At 43.0% G+C, this 10,388-nt stretch overlaps 1 protein-coding gene across 10 annotated transcripts in view; it reads left to right on the top strand.

Annotated features, from left to right (window-relative positions):
- Nucleotides 1-10,343, top strand: part of LOC116400455 (voltage-dependent N-type calcium channel subunit alpha-1B-like) — a 72,656-nt gene extending 62,313 nt beyond the window's left edge. For 9 of the 10 annotated variants that reach the window (XM_031878297.1, XM_031878296.1, XM_031878301.1 and 6 more), the window contains 2 exons: nt 3,661-3,875; nt 5,546-10,343. In XM_031878297.1, the coding sequence (XP_031734157.1) occupies nt 3,661-3,875; nt 5,546-6,097 (767 nt within the window). In that variant the 3' untranslated portion in view covers nt 6,098-10,343. The remainder of the gene's footprint in view (nt 1-3,660; nt 3,876-5,545) is intronic. The other variant, XM_031878302.1, reaches the window with a different exon arrangement.
- Nucleotides 10,344-10,388: the final 45 nt, after the last annotated feature.

Genomic DNA, 10,388 nt, shown 5'->3' with positions numbered 1-10,388 from the left:
ACACACACACTGTATACTCACACACACACACACTGTATACTCACACACACACACTGTATACTCACACACACCGTATCCTGAAGGATATGGACTGCTTCATCATGTCCCATGCCAAGCGGGACACTTCTGGTCAGCTTAAGACCTTTAAGATGTTATTTTGATATATTTACCAACAAGCACTCTCTGGTGAACCAGCAGAGGGTGAATACAGGTAAATTCAGACAGAAGGTACGATATCTAAATGTAATGTGTGTTTTAACATTAAAGCATTTAAACATGTTCTAGTAGAAACCCAGAATATAAAGATGAACCTGAAACTGAGCATGATGTGTAAATGTATCATCGTCCTCCTCATGTCAGCACTGAAGCTCTGTGTGCTTGAGTGTGAGGTTCACCAGGGAGTCGAGGCCTTCTGGACTGACCCAGGAGCAGTTATTAAGACGCAACAGTGAACCGTTACCGGATAGATGCTTGTTCTCATTTTGATGGAGAGCTGTAGTACTAACTTCCTGGCAACTGGTAACCAGCACCAATAAAGAGTCCAGCAAGCTGAGGTTTTTAAAAATTAATACAAAATTGATCTATAGTGCCTTTTGGATATGAAATGTAAAGTACACATGCTGTTATAAAGTACTTCACACCCATCATTTCATCCGCTTCATGGAACAATATGACTTCCATTGTGTTGAACATTGGTCCAGTCATTCGTGTCCCCCTGAGGAGGAGTCTGCTGTCACTAGCCTGCCTTCAGCAGGCTGACTGACACACACATTTACTGAACTCAAAGAGCTCTATGTGAAGAAATCAATGTATGTATTGATTGATTGATTTTATTCCCTTCACTCACCGTAGTGAGTGAAGGGAAACACGCGCTCAGAGACGGACTGAAAGTCTTCATCAATCAATTTAAAGACGGTAAATGAGTTCAAAACACTAATCATATCATACATACATATACAGATAATTGTGTGATTTAAACAGCTGTCTGTGCAGATTGTGCTTCACTAAAATGAAATGAAACGTAGTGGGGCTCCGTCATACGTGCCATGATGCATTAATATAATGGAACCCGATCTGCTAAGACACCCGAGTGTCGGACATCAAACATGCTTTTAACAATGCTTTCATTGGGGATTGGAGGCTGAACATCTGTAATGATGGCAGAGGACTCGGCCACAGAGAGAGAGAAACCGTGTCCTAACAGCAAGCATCGTGATACGTCAGATAAACAAACCACGTACCGGTCACCTTAAGATTCAATTTAAATTCAATTCAATTTTATTTGTGCAGCCCAAAATCTCAAATCTCAAATTAGCCAGAGGGCTCTACAATCTGTACAAAATACAACATCCTCTGTCCCAGGACGCTCACATCGGAACAGGAACAAATCCATCGAAAGAAACCTCAGGAGAGCAGCAGAGGAGGGATCCTCTCCCAGGATGAACAGAGCTACAATAGATGTCATGTGTATAAAATGAACAACATAATAGAATTACAACACAGTCGATCCATAGGGCACAGATGATACATATAATGCACTAATAATAGCAGAAACACTAGGTAATATCTTATAATACAGCCCACGACTTTTAATGTAATCACTGTGTAAGTCCCCTGAACTTCATGTGTGCTATCGTTGTATGAATCACTACATATACACACTGCAGGTTCCTACTGGGACATACAGCAGAACAAGGGAGGGACAATTGGGAATGTTAGAGGAAAGAACGAATAAGTTCTACTGTAAGTATTTTAGTAAGTACTGGGTACCTACAGGGTATTTTAGAGAAAGGGAGAAATGACTTCTACTGTAAGTGCTTTGTAAGTACTGGGATACAGTTCTGGTAAACAACAATGACATCCTGCAGTACTTGTTAAGTAATAAAGGAATAACATATTTCACAGGAGTAATGTGTTACCAAAAGGTACGAGCTACACTCCAGATATGTCTTGTGTTTCTCCTTTATTGTGATGTCACTCTGTACTTTACAAACCTTTCTCACGTGCACAGATATGTGAGGCTTGTATTTTTGTACATTTTACGTATTGTAATTACGAAGTAGCAACAAGGTCTGTGCTGTTCTCGTCTTCTTACTCTTACACACACTGTGAGATCAGGCCACGGGCTGCCTTATAAATAAATGGTATTAAACATCAAGTCTGCAGTTGTAAATGTTCATTAAAAAAGAGTCACGGGTTTAAACTTCTAGTCAGCAAAAGCAAAAGCAAAAGTTAGTGAATCATCTGATTATAGATGTTAGTAAGGCTACATCCACACTACGACATGTTCGTTTGTAACAAACAAAAACAAAACAAAAACGATCTCCGTCCACACGGCTGTTCATCACCGTTCACCATCACATGACTATTCACGTACACAGGGCATACGGGTGGAAGTAGGAAGTAGATTGGTTGCTTAGTTAAAGAAAATACGACATTGTATTATAGTAGTCTTTAATAATAAAAGGTCGCGCTTGATACTTAAAATCGTCCTCTATAAACAGAGTTAGAAGTTGTACATAGTTACTTACTTAACTTAGTTACATGGCTGCAGGTCTTGCTCTATCTCTCTCACACACACATCAAATATACTTCAAAATGAATACTTACAAATCAAACAATTTTAGATTATGGTTCCATAAATGTGGTCAACACACGTCTCTCGTTTCCTCTCGGTGTCTTCGTTATCTGTTCTCACTCGTAGCTCTGCTGGTGGCTGAAGTCTCTGTTTACTGGAGAGCATTTACTGCTTAGTTTCTATGCAGACTTCACAATAGATGTGCAGAACAAAATAAGCATTAATAACAAAAGGAAAGTCCTCCGTTTTGTGTCCATCGTCCTCCCTAAAGCCTCTAACCGCGACTTCAGACGGTCTGATACTCTGTAGGCCGCTGGACACATCGCTCACTAACCGCTCCGATAACAGCTGCTTCCTCCGCATGCTGGCATTAGTAGAATTATAAAATGCATAATTTAACTGCACAACAGCTGCTAGTAAAGACAACAAGGTCAGCAACGCCTGTAATCAGTTGTCCATGTTGAATTAACCTGGTAGTCCATCGGTAATCAAGGCTGCTGTTTGTTTTCTTCCGGAAATGGGTCACGTGATCGGGTCCTGACCAATCAGGGAAGGACTATGTAGTGACTGCTAACAACCAATCAAGTAGCGAACGCGGGAACTACGTCATGGTTTCTAACTTCTCAGGTTACGCCGTCCACACTAAGAAGTATCCTCGGAGCTTTTAAATGGAACTGTCTGGCCTAGTGTGGACACTCGGTGTAAACGTAGCAACAGATATGCCTTTTAAAATGGAGACGTAGTAGTGTGGACATGGCCTAAGTCATGAATAAATGGTTCTTACATTGATACATCAGTCTGCAGTAGGACATATTTTGACATGACACAAGTGTAGATAATAAACTAAATTATGGCTGAATCCCATGAAGCTGCTTCAGGTTCAGGTTGCTGTCGCTCACTGAACCCAGAATGCAGCCATGATATCTGATCGTAGTAGTAACACCTGTGCTCTTCCTCTTCTGACAGAAGTCAGAATGCCTGCCTGACCAGATTACTGGCACTCAAAGCCATATTAAACCAAAGTCAGCCAGGTCTCTAACATTATCCTGAATACAGAAACATCTTATGGTCCTCCTCTACAGGTGCACCAGAAGAGCCAAAGTCTGACCCGGCCGACTCCAGAGATCGAGGCCACGACCGCGGACGCTCCCACGAAAGGAAACACCACTCCTCAGCGGATAAGCAGCGCTACTACTCCTGCGACCGCTACTGCAGCCGGGAACACTGCCACACCAAATCTGCCACCGCCAGCTGTGCCGCCTCCCCCAGCGAAGGGCAGGAACCCAGCAACAAGCAGGTGGGAGGGCAGGGCACGAAGAGTAGGGACAGACCAGGCAATGAACCAGGGGAAGGGGATTCTCACAGGCTTTGTAATGAGTTTGGAGTTCATCTGACAGTGTTTACTATCTTTGATTACTATCTTCCATCAGATAGAAAACTCCTTTTAGATGAAGGAACTGTAGAACTAGTATTCATGTACACCTGTGGAACCTGATCAAGCCTTTAGGTTGAGGCCTCTAGTGTCATGGCGGCATGGCAGGGTGACGTGTATCGGTAGAAGAACAGTCTGTGCAGAGCCAGCGGTGATTAGACTAAAGATGTGGAGACAATTCAAGATGACGAGCTTATAGCTGATGTGAACCTCATCACAGTTTAACAGCAACACTTCACTTCACCGCTCACATCCAGGAGCCTCCAGACAAACTAGAGCTCTGAGGACCAACACCTCAACCATCGTACTAATGTGTAGTTTGTTAAAGTCTTATTGATTAATCAGTGAACTCAACTAAATGTATTTTCATTGAATAATCAAAAACAGTTGAATCATTAAAACAAAAGAAATGTATCGCATTATTCAGCAACGCTGCAGGAAACGTAAATGTGATGATTATTGGTGCGTACTATCGAGCTCCATTAACAACCGACATGAACACACACACTGTAGATTATTGTGACTCAGTCACACACTAACCAGCACCAGATTCAATTAATCCACCGCTCAGAATAGTCCCAAACAGATGCACTACTTCCTTTGTGTGAGTAACATTTGATAAGAACTGAATCACTTGTACTCCACAGGTGGCTCCTGTATGAGGCCTGTTGTTGGTTTCATGTGATTTGTTAACATTAACAACAAAGTATAACACTGACCTTAAGCTTTGTGTTTAAAAGATTAATTAGTTCACTTCACTCGTAATTTCAACATCTCTTGAATATTCTGATAATATTCCTACAGGAACTTAAAAGCAAAGTACTTCATACAAAGTACTGATACTTTACACAACTTTACCGTTAGTTCAACATTCTGCACATACGTACGTCTATTTCTTTATCTTCTGATTCTTATCTGTCTCCTGTTTTGTATTTATAGCCTCTGATCAGTTTGAGATGATCACATCATACAGTAACATACATACAGTACATTATAATATGAGATCAGTTAAACACTGTGTCCAGATAACTGAAGGGATCCGTCTGCCTGTTGTCTGTCAGACGGTCAAAGCTGAACAGTGTAGGTTCAGTGTAGTGAACTATCAGAATGAGCACAGATCTCTACCGTGTCTTCACTGTGAAACTAGAGGCCTCAGGGTTCCATGGAGCAGCATGGTGGAGATGCTCTCATAGGATAGTACTCTGTGCTGCGATCCCTCTGCATGCTCCTACTACTATCTCCTCTGTCTGCCTTTAGTGCAGCTTCTCATGGCCTTTCACTTCTTTTCCCACTTTCTCTTTTCATCATTCTCCGTCCATTTTGTCTATCGGTCATTATCTTTCCATTGGTGCTTGTTCTTTCATTCTCTCTTCTCTGTCTTATTTGTTCTCTGTCATCTTTCATGTCATCACATATACATGTTGGTATCTTTCCTTTCCTTTCCTACCTCCGGCGGCCCTGTCTCCTTCCCTTTTCCTTTCCTTTCTTACATCATTTCCTCATCGTTTCAAATTGCTTGTCCAATTTTCATCCAGGGCAGTGGTTGGGTTAAAGGCAGCCCAGTGGCACCGAGTTCCACTTCTAGCACGCCGAGCCGAGGACGTCGGCAGCTCCCCCAGACCCCCCTCACCCCGCGGCCTGGGGTGGCCTACAAGACTGCCAATTCATCCCCTGTGCCCTTTGTGTCCGGCCAGGCCTCTCTGAGTCCTGGCCGGCTGAGCCGCGGCCTGTCGGAGCACGACGCCCTCCGGCACAGCACCCACTACTTTCCCTGCCCCGTCACTCGTATCAGCTCCGAGCCCTTCCTGAGCCGGGGCCACGGCGAGGCTCTGGGCAGCCTCTACGGCAGCCTCCGGGACCAGCTGGACGTCTTTCAGGATGCGTTGTCACTGACGCCCAGCCCCCGTGCCGGGCGCTCATCTCGGACCGCACTGCCTCGCATGACGGAAGCCCTGCTTCCTGCTGCGCAGCAGAACCTCGGGGTGCCCAACGGGTACCACTTCAGCTTCGGGGGAAGCACCAGCGCAGGCTCTGGTCTCAGGGCACACAGGTATTACCAGGAGGCAGAGGAGGACGAATGGTGCTAGCATGGCTTTAAACCAACCTTTTGAATGCATTTTGAGGAATTGTGATGAGTTTTATCATCTTCTTTAAAGGCTTTAGTTTACATGGTCAGTGTGTGTTTGATGCTGTATTTGTAATCCTAACTTGGAGAGCTAAGGTGAGCGAGAACATCTGAACAGGGAGAAAGCTTGAAGTGGGTCATATTAGAACTTTTATCAAGGGGCACGTAGCATTATGACACAGAACAGAATGTCTTACAGTAGTTTCCTTTATTAGCTTTGACTTCAGTGTTTGGTTGACACACCATATTAACCCTCAAACAGCATTATATCACATACAACTACACATTAATATGACAATGTCTCCTGATGTTGGTAGAAAAGGGAAGATCCCAAGAAATGTTTGTATGAAGAAGATGAAGTGCCAGAGCTGCTGTGTGTCTGTGTTCCAGACGAGAGGAACATTCAGACCATGTTTCTCTTCAGGGTCATTGGTCCTGACTACTGACCAGTGAAGCTTTGTTCACTTTAAAGCACACAATGAGGCTCTTAAACGCCACATGCTGATTTGGTCTTAACATTCTTCAGGGGCGTCTAACATTTAACCATTTGGCTTCATTTTACTAGGTAGCACCCCAACCTGTTAATACAACATTGACATATTATCCCCTTCTGAAGTTGATCAGCTTATGGCCCAGATCACACCCTGATATCCGCATGAAAGTTAAAATATGATCAACTTTTCAGCGCCAGACGCCGAGTCACACCGCTAGTCAACGGCCCAGGCAGCCAATCAGATCAAGCAGAAGGCGGGCTTTACTACTTTACCACTGTACACGCCCCTATCATGTTAGGTTGCCTAATCACAGCAGACTCAGGCAACATTAGCATCCATTTGGAGTGGTGTTTCTGACCACCTGAGAGAGTAAGTCCAGGAGTCACCTTTTAGCTCTGGTTTGGTCTCTTGAGCTGCTAAACGCTGCACTAAGTTCACCAGCTGGTCTCTGACTGTCTGTCTGCTGTTTGCAAAGCTGCCTGCTGCTGCTGGGAACCAGGTTGGTGAGAGCGCTTACTGAATCTAAACTGTGACATGTTGTGTTGTCAAACCAAACATTCAGCTGAAAGTTGCTGAAACACTCCGTAGGCTAACGTCAACTGCAGAGTTGATGATGGTTCTCAGTAGGTTTGTCTCAACTGTCAAATTACACATTTCTCCATTGTACATATAGAGATGATGATTAGTGCAGCTTTGACTCTTTATAACTTATATATATCTATATATAGTTCTGTTTACCTCCATGCTACAGCGGGAACACAGCCCCTTTGACTTGGACTGCTGCACTCTGTGCACCACATACACAGTAATGGAGGAGCACATGCAGGAGCCCTTTCTTCATACGGCTAAAGACAACACCACACTCAATTTGAGCTGTGCTCCGTCAACTGGTTACAATGTCACCTTCTTTCACATTATTATGACAGCCCAGAGCACAGCGTACTGTATAACAGGCCTCTTTAAGCTGTAGGTGGAGTTAGTGACTGATGGTTAGAAAAGAGTTTGAGAGTCAGTATGGTAGTTTCAACAGGAAGTGAAGGAAACGGCACAAACGGAACAGTTCAGTGAAAATATGTATTACAATTTTGGAAAACCTCTCAGACATAACACTGTAGGAACAGCTGTGTTGTCCTTCAGTTTAGGACTCTACCATTCCGTGATGATGCCTAATTCTTTATGACATTCCCTTTGTGTCAGTGGAACAGATGAAGTGCTGTCACACAAGCAGCGTTAATTGTTTTGCCTGTTTTTACATGTGTTTTGCAAGCTTCAAGAGAGAAGCAGCGCATAGTAGGAACGAGTACTTACTCATTTGATTTCTATAAAACGTCCTGTAGATGTTCTCTTTTCATCGTGTGCATCTTTTATACGACGTAAAAGCAAAGATATGTTTTATGTGAACTGCTTCCAGGTTGGCCATCGTTTCAGGTCTAATGTTTCTTACAGACTTTCTTGGGGATGTTTTAAGACGAAGTGCCTATCCTTTTAGATATACTGTAGAAAAGGTGCAACGTCGACTGTTTTCTAATGCATCCACCCTGGAGTAGATGTTTGGTTCATTCCGTAAGGTCTCATTAGTATGCACAGACCTCTGCAGCTTTCAAAGACACGAATGGAAAAAGCATCTTATGAAAGTCCATTATCTTTTTCTTGTTTTTGATAAACCATAAAATCATGTGTGGGTGGAGGAGCAAGAATCGACATTATGAAAACACTATGCGAGCATTTAACAACTATGTAAACTGCATAAATATATGGATCCAGTTACGTTAATGCCAGTAGCACACTGTGCATGTTCAGATAGACCTGGGCTGTTGTCACAATGTGACGATGTGAGTCTTCCAAACTCCTGTGTTGTTTGGACTGAACATTGTGTGTTAAAGGAGTTAAAGCGTGTGTTCACTGTGATTTTACCCAAGTAGCAAAGGGGGTTCAGTCTGACTCCTTACGGTCATTGTCCTGTATGTGTCGGTATAGTATGTGTCATGGAGTGGCGTTTCTTTTTATACTCATGCATAACTAGCAAAAAATAGATGTTTTAATATCATTCAGAGCTATTTCCAGCAGCTACTGTATCACGGAGTCTGGCAGCGACTAACTGCTCCGTCTACAGCAGCACAACACAAACCACAACACAGTAGCATCATTAGCTTTGTCCATATTCTGTGGAATTGAATTAACAATAATTGGCAATTTGGTTCATCATTTCTAATTAGTACAAAATGATAAAGTACATTGATTTATATTATATTATCTGCAAAAAAAACAGACTGCTGGACACTGAGGTAAGAGCTGGTTCCATGTAGCTAAAGAATTGTGAGGTGGACTGAAGAGGACATTCTGCAGTTTGAAGTCAACGTGTCAGTGCTCTCTGGTGGACAGACTGTGAATGACATGCTGATTCTGTTTTATATCAGTCAGTGTGTCCCAAGTACATGCTGTGTGTTGTAATGACACAGCTAACATGTCCACCAACACGTTTGATTGAAAACAAGAAGTTCATGCCTTTTGATGGGGCGTGTTGGTAAATGTAGGATCTCTTTAGAACTGAAGTCCTGCAGCAGGAGGAGATGCTGGAGATGGTCTCGTGGGCTCAGCTGTATAGATAGCGTTAAATCCTGACTCTCCAAAAGATAAATTACAACACAAATCAAGAAACAACACCTGGAATGTGATCGATATCTAACAATGGTCAGAAGTGGATCTGACGGTACTGAAGAGTGGATCCTACTGCCCAAACCTGCCTCTGCTTCCAGGTTGTAGGAGGACATTCTGCAGCTGTCTCAGAGCTCAGGAGGACTGCTGCTGCCTGAAACTTTAATGTCAACATGAGGGACAGACGTGAAGCTAGCAGCAGCTGACTGGCCTGAAGGTAGTGGAGGGAGACAAGAGGAGTGGGGCTATGCAACCTGACAAACCCATATCTCCATTCATTCTGTAGCTTTACATGCCGGTCTCTGTAGATTCAGGCTTCAGCATGATTGTGACCAAATGTTTTATAGAAAATGCAACGAAGGACATGCAAACAAAAAAACACTTCAAATGTGCAACGGCACATATAAACAAGAAACCGATGGGATATTTAGGATCACAGTAACTTTCACATATATTTGCATGCATAACATGACAACATGAAATGGAGATCCCATGGCTCACAGTGGGGGGGGGGGGGGGGTCCTGCTAGGTTACAATAAAGGCTTTTTATAGATCAACCTTGTAAACTGTCAAAGTGATTCTTTCTCTCAAAGACAGGAACGTATTCTTCTGCAGATGTTCTGCAGATGAAAAAGCAAATCTAAACATTTGTACCTTCTTTAACTCTGCACTCTCTGTACTGAGAGGAAGCGTACCTGCGCCCGAGTCTGGACCAACCGGCCGCCAAACATTAGGATCAATCCAGCTGCTTTAGTTCTGCATATAGGCAGTGCAGATGTGGCTTTTACAACAAAATACAGATGTTTGCATGTTCTGACAATGTATGTGCATGTAGAAGACTTCGTACTTTTGGATACCATGTGTTATTTTGTTGTTGATTTTTAATATTTGATATAAACTGTGGGATTACAAACAGTATTGGACATTGTAGACAGCAGAGCTGGAACATTCCTTTATTCGGCTCTTGGGATTCAGTCAATTGTTTCTTTGCTTGATTTTATGTTTCTTGGCCAGACTTTGAACTCTGCAGTTGTTTCTACATTAAACATTTTGTATGCAGCAAAGCTCCTTGAAATAAATAAGAATGAAACACATCTGCCTCTG

This window comes from Anarrhichthys ocellatus, unplaced genomic scaffold, assembly GCF_004355925.1.
Source record: "Anarrhichthys ocellatus isolate YVR2014 unplaced genomic scaffold, GSC_Weel_1.0 scaffold172, whole genome shotgun sequence".
Lineage (NCBI taxonomy): Eukaryota > Metazoa > Chordata > Actinopteri > Perciformes > Anarhichadidae > Anarrhichthys > Anarrhichthys ocellatus.
The sequence above is the reverse complement of the archived record's forward strand: the minus strand, read 5'-3'. Positions and strand labels throughout refer to the sequence as shown.